Below are 20,475 nucleotides of genomic sequence, written 5' to 3' on the forward strand. Positions count from 1 at the left end.
ATAAAAAGTTACAGCTGAAAAACGAAGAATTTTCATCGTCATTTTTCTGCTGTTGGTCCCACGCTCTTTTCGCTGCGTTTTCTGAGTTCCTGGGCGTCGAATTAGTCAGGAAATGGTCATATGAATCGAATCTGAGACCAAAAATTTTCAGCTTTAAAAATGAAGAAAAAAGTAAGGCTAACCCCTTTGCATTTTGGGCGAAAATTTTCGCGATTTTGAAAAGTGCTTCGAAAAATTCTTTCATGCACTATTCTGACGTAATTTTGCGAGAGGAATCGATTGGGCGCAGTCCCAATGCGCTGCGAGCAACGGATAAAAAGTTACAGCTGAAAAACGAAGAATTTTCATCGTCATTTCTCTGCTGTTGGTCCTACGCTCTTTTCGCTGCGTTTTCTGAGTTCCTGGGGATCCAATTAGTCGGGAAATGGTCATATGAATCGAATCTGAGACCAAAAATTTTCAGCTTTAAAAATGAAGAAAAAAGTAAGGCTAACCCCTTTGCATTTTGGGCGAAAATTTTCGCGATTTTGAAAAGTGCTTCGAAAAATTCTTTCATGCACTATTCTGACGTAATTTTGCGAGAGGAATCGATTGGGCGCAGTCCCAATGCGCTGCGAGCAACGGATAAAAAGTTACAGCTGAAAAACGAAGAATTTTCATCGTCATTTTTCTGCTGTTGGTCCCACGCTCTTTTCGCTGCGTTTTCTGAGTTCCTGGGCGTCGAATTAGTCAGGAAATGGTCATATGAATCGAATCTGAGACCAAAAATTTTCAGCTTTAAAAATGAAGAAAAAAGTAAGGCTAACCCCTTTGCATTTTGGGCGAAAATTTTCGCGATTTTGAAAACTGCTTCGAAAAATTCTTTCATGCACTATTCTGACGTAATTTTGCGAGAGGAATCGATTGGGCGCAGTCCCAATGCGCTGCGAGCAACGGATAAAAAGTTACAGCTGAAAAACGAAGAATTTTCATCGTCATTTCTCTGCTGTTGGTCCTACGCTCTTTTCGCTGCGTTTTCTGAGTTCCTGGGGATCCAATTAGTCGGGAAATGGTCATATGAATCGAATCTGAGACCAAAAATTTTCAGCTTTAAAAATGAAGAAAAAAGTAAGGCTAACCCCTTTGCATTTTGGGCGAAAATTTTCGCGATTTTGAAAAGTGCTTCGAAAAATTCTTTCATGCACTATTCTGACGTAATTTTGCGAGAGGAATCGATTGGGCGCAGTCCCAATGCGCTGCGAGCAACGGATAAAAAGTTACAGCTGAAAAACGAAGAATTTTCATCGTCATTTCTCTGCTGTTGGTCCTACGCTCTTTTCGCTGCGTTTTCTGAGTTCCTGGGGATCCAATTAGTCGGGAAATGGTCATATGAATCGAATCTGAGACCAAAAATTTTCAGCTTTAAAAATGAAGAAAAAAGTAAGGCTAACCCCTTTGCATTTTGGGCGAAAATTTTCGCGATTTTGAAAACTGCTTCGAAAAATTCTTTCATGCACTATTCTGACGTAATTTTGCGAGAGGAATCGATTGGGCGCAGTCCCAATGCGCTGCGAGCAACGGATAAAAAGTTACAGCTGAAAAACGAAGAATTTTCATCGTCATTTCTCTGCTGTTGGTCCTACGCTCTTTTCGCTGCGTTTTCTGAGTTCCTGGGGATCCAATTAGTCGGGAAATGGTCATATGAATCGAATCTGAGACCAAAAATTTTCAGCTTTAAAAATGAAGAAAAAAGTAAGGCTAACCTTTTTGCGTTTTGGGCGAAAATTTTCGCGATTTTGAAAAGTGCTTCGAAAAATTCTTTCATGCATTATTCTGACGTAATTTTGCGAGAGGAATCGATTGGGCGCAGTCCCAATGCGCTGCGAGCAACGGATAAAAAGTTACAGCTGAAAAACGAAGAATTTTCATCGTCATTTTTCTGCTGTTGGTCCCACGCTCTTTTCGCTGCGTTTTCTGAGTTCCTGGGCGTCGAATTAGTCAGGAAATGGTCATATGAATCGAATCTGAGACCAAAAATTTTCAGCTTTAAAAATGAAGAAAAAAGTAAGGCTAACCCCTTTGCATTTTGGGCGAAAATTTTCGCGATTTTGAAAAGTGCTTCGAAAAATTCTTTCATGCACTATTCTGACGTAATTTTGCGAGAGGAATCGATTGGGCGCAGTCCCAATGCGCTGCGAGCAACGGATAAAAAGTTACAGCTGAAAAACGAAGAATTTTCATCGTCATTTCTCTGCTGTTGGTCCTACGCTCTTTTCGCTGCGTTTTCTGAGTTCCTGGGGATCCAATTAGTCGGGAAATGGTCATATGAATCGAATCTGAGACCAAAAATTTTCAGCTTTAAAAATGAAGAAAAAAGTAAGGCTAACCCCTTTGCATTTTGGGCGAAAATTTTCGCGATTTTGAAAAGTGCTTCGAAAAATTCTTTCATGCACTATTCTGACGTAATTTTGCGAGAGGAATCGATTGGGCGCAGTCCCAATGCGCTGCGAGCAACGGATAAAAAGTTACAGCTGAAAAACGAAGAATTTTCATCGTCATTTCTCTGCTGTTGGTCCTACGCTCTTTTCGCTGCGTTTTCTGAGTTCCTGGGGATCCAATTAGTCGGGAAATGGTCATATGAATCGAATCTGAGACCAAAAATTTTCAGCTTTAAAAATGAAGAAAAAAGTAAGGCTAACCCCTTTGCATTTTGGGCGAAAATTTTCGCGATTTTGAAAAGTGCTTCGAAAAATTCTTTCATGCACTATTCTGACGTAATTTTGCGAGAGGAATCGATTGGGCGCAGTCCCAATGCGCTGCGAGCAACGGATAAAAAGTTACAGCTGAAAAACGAAGAATTTTCATCGTCATTTTTCTGCTGTTGGTCCCACGCTCTTTTCGCTGCGTTTTCTGAGTTCCTGGGCGTCGAATTAGTCAGGAAATGGTCATATGAATCGAATCTGAGACCAAAAATTTTCAGCTTTAAAAATGAAGAAAAAAGTAAGGCTAACCCCTTTGCATTTTGGGCGAAAATTTTCGCGATTTTGAAAAGTGCTTCGAAAAATTCTTTCATGCACTATTCTGACGTAATTTTGCGAGAGGAATCGATTGGGCGCAGTCCCAATGCGCTGCGAGCAACGGATGAAAAGTGATAGCCGAAAAACGAAAGATTTCCTTTGTAATCTCCCTGCTGTTGGTGCTAATCTCTTTTTGGTGCGTTTTCTGCCTTCCTGGAAGTCCAATTAATTAGGGATGAGTTCCACAAAACGATTCCGAGACCAAAACTTTCCGAGTTCTGAGAATTTCAAAAATGCAAAGCTAACCCGTTCGGCCATCTTCAGTCCAGTTCTGGCGAATTTTGGGAACCAATTTAATCAATTCATTCATGCTCCACATCGATGTAATTTATCGAAAAGAATTCTTTACGCATAGTTTTGGTATGCTGCGAGCAGCGAATCAAAACTGACGACTGAAAAACATCAAATTGGCAACGATTTTTCAGAAAGGTGGAAGATAAAAATCACAAACTCATATCTACAAGGTTTTAGTTTTAGTTTATTTAATAAGCCTTAGTCCTAGTACAAGTGTTCAGGTGTGGTGTACACTATTTTACCAAGTTTTCGAATTGTATAATTATAATATGTTATACTAATACATTACGCTAGTAATGAGATATACCAATAATTATTGTAATATAATTCTAATTGCTATAATTAGTATAATATTTCCAATAGTTTGGAGTTCGAGACAAAAAAAATGTGATACAATGAGCGAACACTACATAACAAGTCTGACTACTGTATACGGAAAAATGCGATATACATAGCATTAAGCAGAATGTAAATAATGTCGTATGAGATAGTTATGATTGTAGTTTTTTAGTGCAGTTTAAGTTTCGGCCTGCGTACAGGTACAACGCACCTCTGCTGGATACGAGATTATCATATTTTATTGATACTATCATACGTAACCTGGAATAAAATGAATAATACCCGCTTAAATTTCTTCGTATTTCCTTCGCATCTTTTCAGGTGCTAGTTCCACGATGCTCCAAATACCTGTCTTGCAATCCTTGGGGCCCAATTAGTCTCGAAAGGGTCGTTGTAATCGATTCTGAGACGAAAAGTTTTTTGGTCCAAAACGTAAAGCTAATCCATTTGGATTTTTGGTGAAAATTTTCCCAATTTTGAAAAATACTGGAATCCATTCTTCGATGCACTATATCCATATGATTTTAATTATCATTGCTGGGTTTTGCTGAAATGAGTTTCAATTACTTGTCGTTTCATGGTCATAATAATATCCGACACTGTATTATCCATGTGAGTACACGTGATGGTAACATTAGTTCTTGTCGTCTTTACGTACCGACCGTCCATTTATTTCGTCCATTTTCGGTTACGGAAAGCCCCGTTAGGCTAGCAGTCTAGACTGTTTCACGTGTTGAATCTATAATTTGCACACCCCGTGCTACAATCACGATTAGTTACAGTGAACCATACATTCTCCAAACATTTCATTGGAGTTGACGATACGGAGTAGTAAATTTCCTTGATTCAAGGTGTGCACTCGTTGCGCTCCACGTTATCGTAATACGAATGGTGGCCGTGGCTCGTGAATGGTGACAAATGGTAGTTCTTCGAGTGCTAGGTGATCCATGTTGATAACACTGCAGAACAAACGCCGAACAAATGAAGGTAAATAAAAGTACGATTCGCAGAATCCAACAATCCGTCGTTAATGAATATCCTGAAAAAGCACCTCAGGTGTAAAAATGTTACGCCAAATACATTAAAGTAGAAAGTACCAACAAAAATTTACTTTGTAACTTAGGAACCACCAAAATAACACTGTACATTCAACTGACTATCAGCAACAATATCATTACCTACAAAAATATTGAAATTAAAATTCGTACTGCTAGGTATGTACGTAACTACTTTGCAATAATAAGAAATATATTCTTCAGTCAACGTAAGAAATCAACACGAAAAATAAAGAATTAAGGATGAAATGAAAATTTCGGAACTATTTGTACTTGGCTAAACTAACATCAACGAACTTAATCATAACTGCAGCGCGAGAAAACCGTTGAATTTTTTAGACTATAGTTTTTAAATTAGAATATTTTCACCATTGCACACTGAATACATTCGAAGTTCGGCGTCAAGGTTAGATTTGATATCATAAAACTACTTTTTACATTATATGAAAAACAAGAATGCTGCTGGAGCAGGCTGTTCAGTTTTCAGCGTAGTATTTAGGCGAGTCATTCGTATGAAAACTAATAATAATTAATACTTTTCCACTGTTTAAATCTTACATCTTGTTACTATCTCATTTAATCGTGAAAAGGAAAAAAATATGTAATAATATTTTCACTGTACAGGCAGTAGGCTTCTCTTCGCAATAAAAAAAATTTATTAGTTTGCATGCAAATTTTTTTTCCATTTCAATAAGGTACTACCATATTCTTTGCTTTTTTACCTTGTAAGATTCATACAACGCATGGTTAAAACCAAGAAAGACTGTGATAAATTTTTCTTGAAGTGGCAAAAATTTTTGTGGAATTTTACGTATAAAATGCACTTTGATTTTCAGCATCAAATAATTTGAGCAATGAACATTTGTTTTTCTTAGTTTCGTTACTTTTGGCATGAGCATATAATTACATAGATTGTTGTAATTATTCTAATGCATACCATCAGACATTTTGCCGCGAGCGTCTGCAGGTACAGTAGAACCTCGATTATCTGAACCTCAGTTATCCGAACTATGTCTTGCTTTACTTAAACATTCTGTTGTTACAAAGAAGGGCTAAAATAGTTGAATAAATAAACATGCTATTGGGAAAAAAATATATCAGAGAAAAACCATTTGCAATCTTATGTTAAAATTAACAATATTTTAACCAACCCAACACATAAAAGTAGTTAGAATGAGCGGCGTGTGTTGACGCCATACGTTATGTGTGTAAAAGTAACACAAAAATATGTGAGTTATGTTTCGGATATTCTTTATCATGTAGTATCGTTTCATCTAATATGATAGTTCCATTATCCAAACTTTTCTTAATTCGATTTAGATCTGGTTCCAATTGATTTGGATAATCAAGATTGTACTGTACTATCGTACATGGGTATCCAATATCCGTACATACCAAAGTGTCAGATGCAGTAAATGCGACTTGCAGTAATTATACTATTCCGGTTATACAACCTGGAAGTTTGATGGCAGACATTCGAGAAAACAATTACAACCATACGCTTTCAACAAACATTTTTTGTTGTGTTGAATTTGTTGTCACTGGTTCTCTCGAACTTCTGTATAGCGATCAATGAAGTGTATCACTTCGTTAGCAGTGATAATTATCTGCTTTTTGTAATTGAGATACCACAATCTGTGTTTGCTTCAGAAAACAACAGAGACGATAACAGTTACATATCTGCTAATTGCTGTTCGACATCATAATATGATAAATACTGATGTTTTTGACATGTAAATTTTGTTCCACTTTAGGATTGACTAGGATTTTGAAAGAAACTTGAAAGTATTGAGAATGTCATGTGATGTATAGTTGAGATCGAAATTCGTAACGTATTAACGATGCAACGATGCATTTTAAGAAAAAAACATCACTTTGTAACTACAGGATTGTTTAAAATTCAGTAAACCGTAATGAGGCAAACCACTCATATTTTGGAAACTTAAGGGGGTCCTCTGGTTTAATGAGTTCAAAAAATCGGTTTTTTTTTTTCTTTACATAAATTGTTTCCTTAATGTGTCTAGAATGTGGAGGTAAAGTGATTTTTCGATATTCGGAGCATTATAAAGATACAGCAGTTAGAAGGGACAGGTGTTCGGAGCGTTGAGCGGAACGCTTGGAGGTCGAGCCTATTGTTCTCTGTCGGCTTTATACCTGAGACTCTTCTGAACAAATAAATATTTATACAAGTGTAGACAAGTTGAAACAAATTTAGGAAAGTATTGGTGTAATTATTCATGTAGTGAAACTTATTTTAGGCTTGGTTTAACTTCAGAGAGCACAACATCTACGAAAAAATTTTTTTGAAACAAGTGATCGGTTCAAAGTTATTTATTTAAAAAATGAGTGGTAGAAAAGGAAGTTCGGAAAATAATGTTCACCCTGGTCGTTCTAAAGAACGACAATTCGCTGGAAACCGTTTCACAAGCCAACAAGATACAGTTTATACATCAGCTTCTGCTAAAAAACTTCAAGGCGGCATGGACATGGAGGTTCCTATTACTTCAAACTTTGGGTATTATATTTTAGAGTTTGTGACAGTATATTCCACTATTTCCAATACTGTAATATGTAAAGAGTGTGAAGGTGATGTGTCTTTCGCGCAATCTAGCTATCATGGCTTAGGTTTTAAAATAGTTCAGTCTTGTAACTGTGCAAGACAAAAAGTTATAAACTCGGGCCCAATGCTTCAACATGCAAGTGAAATCAATCGTTGTTTTGTATTTGTCATGCGGTTATTAGGGATTGATCATGAAGGTGTAAACCTTTTCTGCAGTCTTGTGGATATTTGTTCTGGTATTTCGAATTCAACTTATTTCGCACTTCTAGAAAATATACGCATAGCTTCATCTGCAGCTTGTGAATCTGTGTTGTAATTTGCTGTCTCGCAAGAAAAAACAATGAATGAAGAAGCAGGAAATGTACGTGATGAGTTTACGGTATCGGGGGACGGTACCTGGAGAAAACGAGGCTTTTCATCTTTATTTGGGGTTTCTACATTAATTGGAAAGTATACTGGCAAAGTTCTAGATGCTATGGTCATGAGTAGTTATAGCGCAGCGTGTAATATGTGGAAAAATAAAAAAATACAGAACCACTGGAATATGAAATGTGGTATGAATCTCACGTAGATAAATGTACCATTAATCATACTGGAAGTTCAGGAAAGATGGAAATTAGTGCTATTGTACAGATGTTTGCAAGATCTTTGGTTAAAAATGAAGTTAAATACCTCACATATATTGGTGATGGGGATTGTAAAACTTGTAAAGGGATCTTGGATTCTAAACCGTACGGAAAAACTGCTGTAACGAAAAAAGAATGCGTTGGTCACGTCGAGAAAAGAATGGGAACAAGACTCCGTCGTCTCAAAAAGGGTAAAGATAATAAAGGAACAGGCGGAAAAGGAGCAGGGAAACTGACTGATAAAGTCATCAAAGAAATGACTAAGTTTTACGGACTAGCTATTCGACGACATCCAGATTCCATTAAGAAGATGAGGAAAGAAATTTGGGCGACATTTTACCATAAGAGTTCATCAGATAAAAATCCTCAGCATCAATATTGTCCCGAAAGTAAAGACAGCTGGTGCAAGTGGCGCAAGGCGGAAGCTCTGGGTGAACTCGACAAATTCCATTACGACAAGCCACCGTTATTACCCGAAGTCTTGGAAAGTAATTGAACCTGTGTATGAAGATTTATCTAACGATGACCTGCCGACCCGTTGTTTAGGATCCGAGACGCAGAACAACAATGAATCCCTCAATTCGTTAATTTGGACATTCGCCCTGAAACACCTTCACTCTGGCGCCAAAATCGTTGAAATTGCAACATTTTTGGCAGTGATAATATTCAACGAAGGGTTCCAGGGGATTTTAAAAATAATTACAATCATGGGATGCCCCACAGAACGCGAAGCACATGCTTACGTTGAGAAACGTGACGAAAAGCGGATCTCGCGCTCCGAGCGACGTATCAGTGATGCCACTAAAAAAGCCAGAATTGAGGCAAAAGCTGAAAAATCTGCTTTGAAAGACGTCCAAGAGCAGGAGGAAGGTGTACTTTACGGACCAGACATCGCAGATTAGTGGTAAGTTAGAATTTTTATAGTTATAACTGTACTTGAAACTTTAAACGCGTTTTTCTCAAAACCATGTTTTTCAAACTTTCCTCCATCATATCTCAAAAACGGCTTGGCCGATTTACTTCAAATTTATAGGGTCTACTCAGTACATCTAGACGCATCGAGTGGAATATTATCATCCCAAAATTTGAAAATTTCTATTTTTTTTTTTTTTTTATCAAAAAGTTGACAAAAAATACATAAAATTCGGACTTTGTGTTCCGAAGTCTGTCAAAAATCCAACTTTCAAAATTTTTTTTTGATCGCAGTCCACTCGGTGTATTTAAGTATACAGACTGAAACCCCGCCGGGTTTTTTTGTTTCAGATAAGCCAATCAACTGATATCACGGAGGAAGTGGGCGTCCTTTTTGTCAAGGCGGGTATTTTCAGACCACTATCACTTTAAGTCTACTGAATATTTTTATCTAAAAATTTAACTGTATACTCTTGAAATATGTATGAATAAATGGTAAAAAGTTCAAAGTTCTATCTCTTCATTGGTCTTTACAAAAAAATCCCAAAAAATGCTCAAAAATCAGGGCGCCAAACCAGAGGACCCCCTTAACTCTTTTCAAGGTTTACCAAAATTATAAAAAACTGGTTTTTATTTAAGTGTTTATGTTATATCAACGTTTCTTCCAGTAACTCTTCTGGATAGGTTGGTGAGAAAATTAATGTTAATTTCTTTGAAGGAACCGATATTAATTAAGTGTTTAAAAAAAAAAACTTCAAAAGGTAAAACACGTTAACGAATACCAAAATTTTGTGGAAAATCATATTCCAAATTCAAACATCTGTTAAATCTAATGGGAAATACCTTATAAGTTGAGAGTCAGTGTAAAACAAAATCTACCAGTTCTATTTCTTTTTTAGAAGATGGACAGTATACATTAAGAAATTTAAAATTGTGTAGCGGTATCCTGAAATAATCTGAGATGCTTGATCAGGTGCTAACCCGTGTGTTTTCTTCTAAGACATAGCTAAATTTACAGAATACACAAGTTTAGAGAGTAAGTAAATTATTAGGAAATTTCACACGTTTCACTCCGAACGATCAGACGTGGTTTCGTTGCATATTTAGTTTTGTCATGAAAGATGTATTCGAATGGACAGTAAACTATTGCTGTCTCTATGACCCGTTACCCTAAACTATATTTTCAGTGGCGAGCATGTGATTAATATTCGCAGATTCTTTCAAGCTATAACCCTGAATGATTAATAAAAGTTTCATTCCCTGTTCTACGTTAACATTAGTAATAGCCTCCAAACCTCATTTTGCGTCGGATAAGACTTTTCATTTCAAACTTGCAATTAGCTATTCAGAAGTTTGTCACCTACTAATTCGGCGTGATGTTCTCTTACAGGTTCTGGAAAAAACTTAAAGTTTGGGAAACTTCAATCTTATGTCTGGTTTCTACTTTCAAATACACCCGGACATCGAAGGATGCTCTAGTCTGTGTTAATGGAATACCAAGACGAAAATAATGTATTGTGTTGAAAGAAGGGTAAGATAGATTGTACTGTCTACTTCTCTCATATGATTTCTTTTATGAAACAAAGTCATCTTGTAGAAGGAACCATGTTTTTTTTTCTTTTGCTTTCTTTAAAAGAACTCATAGTTTCCTTTATTCCAAATCAAGGTGCCTATTGGGCTAAAACACTGAGAAAAATTTTATTAGAATAACATATCCACGTTAAGTAAAACCGAGAATTATCATTCTGACGCATAAAATGTTAATCATTCCATTTCTTAGTGGGCTCTTGATAGGCAGATGGACGGAGAATATTTGATGCCATTGAAGTTGCCGTCAGCAAGCAGCATAAACAACCATGGATCGAAAAAGGGGAGGTCAACATTTCTGAAACGCTTGTTCCTGGTCTTTGCTGCGGTTCTAACATTACTGGCCCTGTTGTACGTCCCGGTTTATCACTCCGCCCAAGGGCCCCTCCAAGGCCTAGGTGAGATTCCTATCCTGAGCCCTGCTGGGGGCTCGCAGTCCGTGACCTCCGTAGGTATGCATCTACTCACTCGCTCACTCATCCATGCTTAAATTAAATAACTAACTATAATCGAAAATCGTGGGAACACTGTGAACGGATTCATAAAAAGGCAAAGAGAGAAATCTACTTTTTCAGTAGATTGAGTAAATTTTGCTCCATTCGAAATGAATTTTCAAGTGACGTTTTGATTAATCGAGCTTAATTGAAAAGAATGCTAATGAATGATACAATATTAAGTCACAATCCCACTATTTTATACCTTCGAATAGCAAACTGAAGTTCATTCACTTATCAAAAACTCATTATCGGTACTCAAAATTAGGGATGACTGGAGTTTTTATTTGCGGTAGATCGATCAGGTCTTAATTTACAGTGTAGTACAGGCCATACAAATTAGAATTGTCGAAGCTGATGATCCCTCTGTTTTTGAGTCTCTTATCAAGACCAATACTGAACTCAAGTAGTGTTTATGAAAATCTGGAGGAAATATTCTGAATTGAAAAGCATTTCAGAGGTTGATAAAACAGGGTGGCAATAATTTGGGAAAACCGGCAGAATCAGGAAGTTAGGGAATTACGTTGGTCCACCGAGAAATGCATCGCAAATGCATCGTGTTCTTTCCCCCAATTATTTAGAAGCTGTAATTGTTTTTCCCGAATTCAACCAAATTTGCTTTCGAGAGTAATACTGTTCAAGTTTCATGCTCTGCCCTTCTGGTACACAATTTAAGGTTCCAGTGGTCACAAAAGCTGCCCCGCATTTCGTAGATACACTGGCAATAGGTCATGGAATACTGAAATTTTTAGCGTGAAAAATCAGGAAATAATCAGAAAATATTATTTAACACTATGGAGAATTGTTGCCACTCTTTCAAATATTTTCATGGTTTTTGATTTATCGCGTGACCTAGGTTGGATAAAAAAAAAAACTCTGAAATGAAAGGTCACAAAAGTGATGAGAGACCAACCATAGATATTTTGCGCGTACAACATGTCCTTGACAAATATTATGAAATAACGCTGATACGCGTGTTAATTGAAGAGATAAATATTTATAGAATTGAATAGCCCATTTACTGTACTCCATCTAATTATTATCGGTCCATCGCAACATGTTGTAACGGGTAGTTACAATGAGGTTGGAGTTATTAATGTTAATTGGATGAAACATTGCAAAAAAAATTACCATTTCGTAATTATAAATTGACTTCAAAGAACTTAGGTGTCTGAATATAATAGTATGGTTTGCTTTATTATGGTTTACTGAATTTCAGACAACCCTATAAAATTTGCAAAATAACGATATTTTATAAATTGCATTGTTACAATAACGCTACTAACTTCTGCCTCATTACAACAAAATATTTAGTACCCTACTGAGTATACATGTTTATGATCGCGCAACCATTGCGAGTTCATCAAATCCGGTTTTCAAATTAGACTGTGAAGCCAACAAACAGCAGGCGAGAGATTTAATTCGGAATTATTCCAAATCAATACCAATTCCGTTCTCGTGCTGTGTAGATAAGAACTTGAAAGCGTTTGTCTCTATTCCAAACGGAAATTGATGTACGGAATTTCCGATAAAAATTTCCCACAGTGTATCATTGAGTTTACATTTTATAAGAAATTGATGAGGTGAATATCCAAGGAGGCAGAACTCGCAATTAAAGGTACAACAAAAACATGCAACTTACCGCTTATGTTATAAATATGGATTATTGTTGTTAATTAACAATTCTTCCGCTTCGTTCACTGCAGCTATTATCCTTCACTGACATTTGGTATATGCCATAAACTCATTGTCACCTAACACTCAGATCTGAGTAGCAGTGATCTATTGAAAACTCTTTCATTTAACGATAGAGTCGAACGCATTATTCCTCTCACAACATTGAATCTTATATAAATGAACTATACAAAAACTGGTTTATTCGATAAATATTGATTAACCAACCATGTGGTTGGCTAATCTACTGACACACAAGGATTTTCATCACCATTTTGATAACAATCTATGATTTCAATCATTCCTCATAGTGGTTTTATCGTAAGTGGTTGTCTGATTTTTTCCTCCGTTGTAATATTGATTTCTTTTGAAAATGACTGTTCATAACCTCGTTAAAGTTACAGATTGATAATTTTATGTTGTTCTTCTGACTTGACTTTTCATAACAGTCTCTCTACTTTTCTGATAATTTTACATTTTGGAAGTTTATTATGATTTTTGGTGGTAAGTCATGTATTTGAAATAAGTATTAGGCTCGTCATTTTTTTTTTCTTGCCTTACTTTCTTTTTTCTCTTCTGGTTGTATATTAATCTTTTCCTGTATAATTCATATCTTTATAAATATATTATTAGCTTCTGAGAAGGGCCCTCCTCAAAGGGCCGCAATGTCAAGTAATTGACAGTTTTTCATTCGGACCTAAGACACCGAGAATCTACATTCACATATATTGGATAAGGTCGAAAAAACACATGAACAGTTCCTCGCAATCCTCACTTTCTAATCGCTACCGTACTGACATTCTGGAGTTTAGTTAACTGAGCTAATAGCTTCTAGTCATTTGCCAATTCTAAGTAAGAAAATTAATTTTTTATTTCCTGCAATTCAGAGCTTGTACCAAAGTTGATCTTTGTGTTAAGAATGCGAATCTTGTGTTGCTGAATGAAATTGCAAAGGGAATATAGCTTGGCATGAAGTGCATTTAAAAAAGATTCGCAGATTTATACTTCGTCTATTTCTCATAAAAACTCGCATTCTATTTATCAGAAGTTTCATTTTTGACAGTCATTTTTTTGAGCTTGAAATACTTTGAAATAAAAACATAATCTAATTAACCATTGCTGTCTATAATTCACTCATCTGAACGGTGCCCTCGACTCTTCAACGATTGGCCACATTCATAACGTAAAATATTAATGTTGTTTTTAATACAAGCATGTTAATTTTTAGAGAAAGCTTACATACCAGAGCAGAGTTGAAACTGTTTACAATCATTAGGCAATGATCTCAGAATTCACCTTGACTGTTTTCAAATGTTAATACAATCATAATACTACATGTCTGTACAAAACTGGCATTGTATGTATTAAAACTCACTTTTGGTAGAAAAATATCACTCAATTTGAAGCGAAATATTTTGGGTTACACAACGCAGTGTTGGGCTATAAATTTTTTCAATATTTTTAACAAACAATATTTATTAATAATTTCTAATATTGATAATAGGGATTATATTTTAGCTCAACTTTCGGGCTGGGCTGACAATACCACAAGAGACGTACGTATCTACGTACAGCCAGAAAGTAATACCACAATAATTTCTCCGGTTGGAATCTGCGTCACTCCGCCAATTCTAATCATAGTTGTTTGCTCATCAGTATCGAATCAGAAAGCGCGAGATGCTATAAGGGATACGTGGGCAAACAAAACTATTCTAGAGAATTATAACGCAACAGTAGAAGTAGCATTTCTTGTGGGAGAAAGCAGCAACGATACTTTAAATGTAAGTTGAGCTTTAATTTTCCTATTTGGTATCTTTTATGCTGTTCATTTATTCTTCTAGATTCAGGGATACAAAAAGTTTTCCTCATAGATACCTGACAAAGCAGTTGTGTAAGGTGGTCAGCTTCATAGAAATTCTAAAATTTTAACCTGGTATCTATTCGTGAATGTCTTTTATATCTTTGAAAAATGAAACAGTATATTCGTATCACTATAATCACTGTATTCCCGTATGATAAACATATCTGTTCCAATGAATATTAATACCAATATGCCTTGAATTTTTTGTTTCAGGAGAATATAGAAAATGAAAGCTTGCAATATAAAGATATAATCCAGGAAAAATTTCAAGACTCCTATAATAATTTAACAATAAAATCGATCATGATGTTGAAATGGGTTACGTTGAACTGTGGTCAGGCAAAATATCTAATGAAAACTGACGATGATATGTTTGTCAACGTACCAGTATTAATAAGACTCTTGCAAGCGAGACCTAAGGCCAATGGAGCTCTGATGGGATCTCTCATTTGCCGTGCCAAACCTATCACTGATTCGAAGAACAAGTGGTAAGCATTTGTTAGATTGACAAGGCAAAGATACGTAACAGGACTGGCCGATATCCACAAGAAAACTTTGGCACACTCCGGTTAAGATAAAAAGATTTGTATTTTAGTGACCCACCGAATGGGCATTTTTTTAGTGAGAAAAAAAGGTATTGCAAAACTCGTCCTTGATGTCTTCTAAAATACATTGTATTTTTAGAAATTTTTCTCACAATATACATTTTTTACAACTACCTTGTATTTTTCAAGTATTTTACACCCAAAGTAATCTAGATCTTCAAGGCAATATGACTGTAAAAGCTACAACACCTATAACCTATAGATGACGAAGTTTTCATTTCACGCCGTTAACAATTCACTCTGTGTATCTTCAGTCATATATAATCATTTCATCGCTGTGATTTTGTTGCTATAAATACAAATTTATGTACATCGCGATATTCACTTATCTGTATGACAGTTTGACTGATGGTAGGCATGAAATATCCCAAAATCTACATTGGACAGGGTGATCTGTCGAGAACTAATTTTCCATTTTTATTTTCAGTGATATCAATATACAATAAAAATTTCGCAGCCCATGGGTCAAGATATTACATTGTGTACACTCATATTTCTTTGGACATCTAGGTTACATTAGGTGTAAAATATTTTTAAACTATGCAGTAGTTGAAAATACGATTTGCATGTTTTGAGAGAATATTCAGAAAAATAGAACAATCTTTAGAGTATGTCAGAAGTTTTGAATGAAATTGACCAGTTCTATTGCGCAACCTGTTATTGAGCGTAACAAAAATTAAGTAATAAAATTATTTTCCTCCTTGACACACATTCAAGAGTAACACTGCAGATCACAAGTACAATTTACTATGTCACCAAACAGGTTCATGCCAAAGTATATGTATGCCGAAAAAATGTATCCGAACTATCTTTCTGGTACTGGATATGTAATGAGTCTAGATGTGGCTTCCAAGCTGTATGCGACTGCATTGGATACACAATTGATATATTTGGAGGACGTTTACCTGACTGGAATTTGCGCGAGGCGCGCCAAATTACGGCCAACCAATCATCCAGGGTTCAGCTTTGTCTCCAGAAAGCTAGACCCTTGTGTGTTTCGCAATGTTATTACTGCACACAGGGTTTCGGCATCGAATTTGTACGCTATGTGGAAACGTGTAAATAACTCTACTTTGAAATGCGTAGCTCCATCAGCCTCTGTCAAAAAGCAACCTAGTTTAAGTAGGAAAGGAAGAAACACTAGGTATTATCCCGATCGCGGTAGATCAGTGGCTAAATGCGTTTGACTAAGTTAAATTCGCCATGAAATTTGATTTCAGATTAATTATTGGCGGATATTCATTGTTTGTCATTCGGTTGTCCACAAAATTAAAGTCGTAAAATGAACAAGTATTAAACAAACATCACAAATGATATTTTTTAATCATATTTTTTTAATCCTTTTTATTTATTAACCACCTGTAGTGATTTTATATTTATTTGGCTACTAATTGGGCTGTTACATGATCAAAAATTATAATATTTATTCATAAATACTGCTGTGACTCTGAATTCAACTCGATTCCGAATAATTTTAGACTTTTCGAGGGGCTCTTAAGTTTTAACTCAACAACATACAGCGATTTATACTTATATCTATAAAACGTATCCACAATACTATTACACATGACAAGTTATTTAAGGATATCTAATTATCAACAGTGTTGGAATCTGAACGTATTAGTATCCTGCTAGAAAATTTTCCAGCTTTGGTTACGTGAGACTGGTGACACTGAATTGAATGTATTTTTGTTAAAGAAGAGTCTTCAATATACTTATAAGTAATAGATGTGCATACTTACGTATATTTTTAGAGCACTTCATGATAAATCGATTGACTAAGACAGTTCCTTTTTTTATCCAGCATTAATCCAAGGAAGGATAACGTCGACTTAAAAGTTGGTTAACATGGAGTGGCCTATATGTAAGCCATTCCATGCAAAATCAATTAACATTAACAGTCACCATTTTTAATTTTATAAAAATTAGTACGGATATTAGTAGCATTTCTAAACCCTACAATTTATTTATTTTTTATCAATTTTCCGTCATTTTATTTTTCGAGCAACGAGATTAAGAAAAGTTATTATAATCACCCCGAAAATTAAAAATTGAGCTTCTAACCGAACTTCACGTTCTGAGATCTAGCAAATCGCATATAATTCAAATAATATCTCGAGAGCGGTTTATCAGATTTTTATGATCTCGATCTCAATCGAAGCACTACTTTTAATTTAAAACTGATTATATTTCGAATAGGTCCTATTTTAGTAAGTTTCGAGTTATTTGAATAACAAAATGAAATGAAAAAAAAAGAATCCAAATGCCATCTAGATAACGAATCAGATATAAGATTGGCTTCATAATCGTGAAATTTTTTGTCTAATTGTTTGAGTACTCTGAAAATTTTAGATGGATATAAAACAATCTTTAACGTTTCGATAATAAATTCTGAAACATTTTGCACTATGAATAGCACATTGAAATGACGTAGAATGCGAAATTAATTTTTCTTCAATTTTCAGCAGGTACAAGCTACACTAGACGGTAATTAGGGAGAATCACCGAAGCGCATTGTAAAATATAGATTTAGAAAATTGAATCCTTTAGGAAGTTAATCGGAAATTAATTGAAATAGGGAATATAATTTCTGTGAAGATTGAAAACATTCGAATGAAATATTATTGCTTTTGAAAATAATCCTTTGTTATTGTGATAAAAATTAGTAAAAAAATTAATTTCTCATTGTTCGGAATTTCAATGTGATTTTCACAAAGTGGAAAACGTTAAGCGTTGGTTTTGATAAATTCAAAATTTTCAGTGGTCAAAAAAAAAAAAAAACTGGGAGCAAATGCATTCCACCATGAGACCAATCTTAAAATCGTCAGAACAGAAATTGAAATATTTGAAAATCTTTCGAGAATGGTGAAAAGAAGTTGAGAGGGTTATATCATTTCTAACCAAAAGTAATACGATTAAAAACGGTATAAATTGAATGAATGGTGAGCTGTAGAGATGCTAATACTAGCCAAAAAATTTTCAACAAAATTAAGAATGGTGAGAGTCAAAATTATTTGATAAGTAAAAAACAGTGATCTTTAAAAATACGTTTGTTAGGTAATTTTTAATGTAGAGAAACGGTACAAATGATTGCATGTAGATACGTAATCAAACGTGAGTTGGAAACAAGACGATAGAAATTAAATTTTTATATGACGTACCACATACGAACGATCAGTTCGGCTAGTTTATTAATGTTTTGAGGCCAACGGATTAGAGTACAAGTCCCGATGTTGGCACTCTTCGTTATGCATTCTGAATGAGCAAACAAAATGTAAACAAACGTTCGCCTCGTGGAATTGAACTCAATCCGAATGCCTTTAATTAAAGTTCCACTGTACTATATAACAAGATATCTCATCTACAGAAATGAAATTGTAATTTCCATTGAGATTAGGCATTGAAGTATCCTTGATTGGAAAATTTTTATTTTGAATATCATTTACCCCTCTGTGTTTATAACGTCCATTTTACAGATGAATTGATTTTTGTTAGATTTAATTCGCGTTTATCGGCATATTGAGTCAAGAAATAAAATTTTCGAATCTCAGAACAAATATTGAAATCGTATGCATTTAGATATAAGGTACCAAAAATGTATAATATTCACATCAGTGTTAAATCAGATATTTAATATTCAAAATGTCACAAACCTTGGCCATTAATAACTCCTTGTATAAAAACGTATAATTCAGAGATGAATCACAAATATTGTACGCACACTATTCCATTATATATACTCTGTAACAGATTAAGATTTCCTTGTATTACTGCAGTGCTTTTTCACGTACACATATATTAATAACAGCGTCGATGATACCCATCATTGCTGCACCAATGCAATGAAATCGAGTCTGCCGGCCTCTGCATTTATACATACCTCAGAAAAGGAGGGACAGGAGGCCATCAATTATAGACATCGAGGACAATCGGAGTTACTCACTCCGATTCCCGACAGTAGGAATATCCCGTATATTCTGCATATATTTCTTAATAATCTCTAAGTTAATATATCGTATCTTCGGTTCTTGATTACTTTGTAGTTTTTATGAGCACTAGTGCTTAAAAATCGATTTCTACGAGCTAATGCTTATAAAAACTAGCTCAGAAAATAAGATTTGTGGCATTTGCGTACACAGGGATTTTCTGCGCACTCGCCACAAAAATAATTATTACCTTTATGAATGGTAACCATTAGAAAGTTTCAGGACGTAAATACATTTATTGTAAATAAGCATGAAACCAATTGTGGTTCCTTTGTAATATAGTAGTATACATTATTTTTAGGATGATATATTTTTTTCAAATACTCTAGGTGAGAGAAGATATTTATTTATTAATTTACAGAACGATGAATTGTATTTATCTTTTTCCAAATTCCGACGACCAATTTGGAAATTTAAAAAGTTTTAACTGAAGCAAAGCTTTCATATTATATGCCGGTATGAATTTGATACTTCATGCATTTTGTTTTTGTGAATTTGTGATTCATTCTACGTATAAGTTGGTGAAAAAAGCATTGAAATATTTCATATTTACAGAATTAACAATTCATCTATTCTCCTGCAATTTCGTAGGTGCCAGTTTCGTTTACTGGATGCTTACGCTTTGCACAGGCTCTATGTCACAGAAGTGAAGTTGTGGCATTTACATTTCACCGCAGTTTGCCATGAAAAGTATTCTCATATTGAACTCATAAACCCTAGTGGCCTTAGAAAATTAATTTTAGCCCGTCGGAATAAAAAAGTGTATGGCGAATTGCAAATTGCGGTCATGACATTTCCAACAGAATTCGCAAGTCGGTGCTATTATAAAAATTATGTATAGGATTACTCTGATAGACTAAAAAAAGATTTAAATATTAATCCGAGTCTCTACATAGATGATACGACTTCAACGTAAAAAAGTTATTCGATTTAAGTAACGCGATTTAGGCACTGTATAAAATAAAATATGCCTATAAGAAACTATTCAACACTGTGTAAAAAATCTTGTAAGCAAGCAGAACAACATTAAAATAATTGCTAACGATCCTGCAGTGTAGATACAAGAATATCATTGGTTGTTGACTGATATTTGTAATTTCTTTACATACTTTGCTATTATCTGGGATGATGAAAATAATAAAGTATATTATTTTGACTACCAGTATTTCTCATTCTACCAATTAGATTTAAAAAAATTGACATGTTCCAATACTCTACGAGTAATTTTGATTTTCGTATGCGGCGCGAATTCAAAAACTATGAGTAACTTACTACACCCAGAACAAAGGGTAAGTCCATGGAAAAACGTGAAACTTGGCAGATTAAATGCCTGGCTGCGCGTGCGCGAACTTTTTAAGATTTTAATGCAGTCTAGCCGCCTCAAGTTTCGGTTTGTTAAGTTACTGATAATTGGTACAAGCTGTCA

General features: G+C 35.0%; 1 protein-coding gene across 2 annotated transcripts; it reads left to right on the forward strand.

Annotated features, from left to right (window-relative positions):
* The first annotated feature begins 4,540 nt into the window (after positions 1-4,540).
* On the forward strand, positions 4,541-17,915 carry LOC124210943 (beta-1,3-galactosyltransferase 1). Of its 2 annotated transcripts, none has more exons than XM_046609423.2 (6): positions 4,541-4,676; positions 10,233-10,373; positions 10,623-10,881; positions 14,116-14,378; positions 14,672-14,946; positions 15,827-17,915. In XM_046609423.2, exons 2-6 carry the CDS (start codon positions 10,353-10,355, stop codon positions 16,248-16,250), a joined length of 1,242 nt encoding a protein of 413 aa, XP_046465379.1. In that variant the 5' UTR covers positions 4,541-4,676; positions 10,233-10,352; the 3' UTR covers positions 16,251-17,915. The 2 variants fall into 2 exon arrangements, with proteins under 2 accessions (XP_046465379.1, XP_046465380.1); XM_046609424.2 differs by having other exon boundaries at positions 10,623-10,827.
* Positions 17,916-20,475: the final 2,560 nt, after the last annotated feature.

This window comes from Neodiprion pinetum, chromosome 2 (assembly GCF_021155775.2).
Source record: "Neodiprion pinetum isolate iyNeoPine1 chromosome 2, iyNeoPine1.2, whole genome shotgun sequence".
Taxonomy (NCBI): Eukaryota; Metazoa; Arthropoda; class Insecta; order Hymenoptera; family Diprionidae; genus Neodiprion; species Neodiprion pinetum.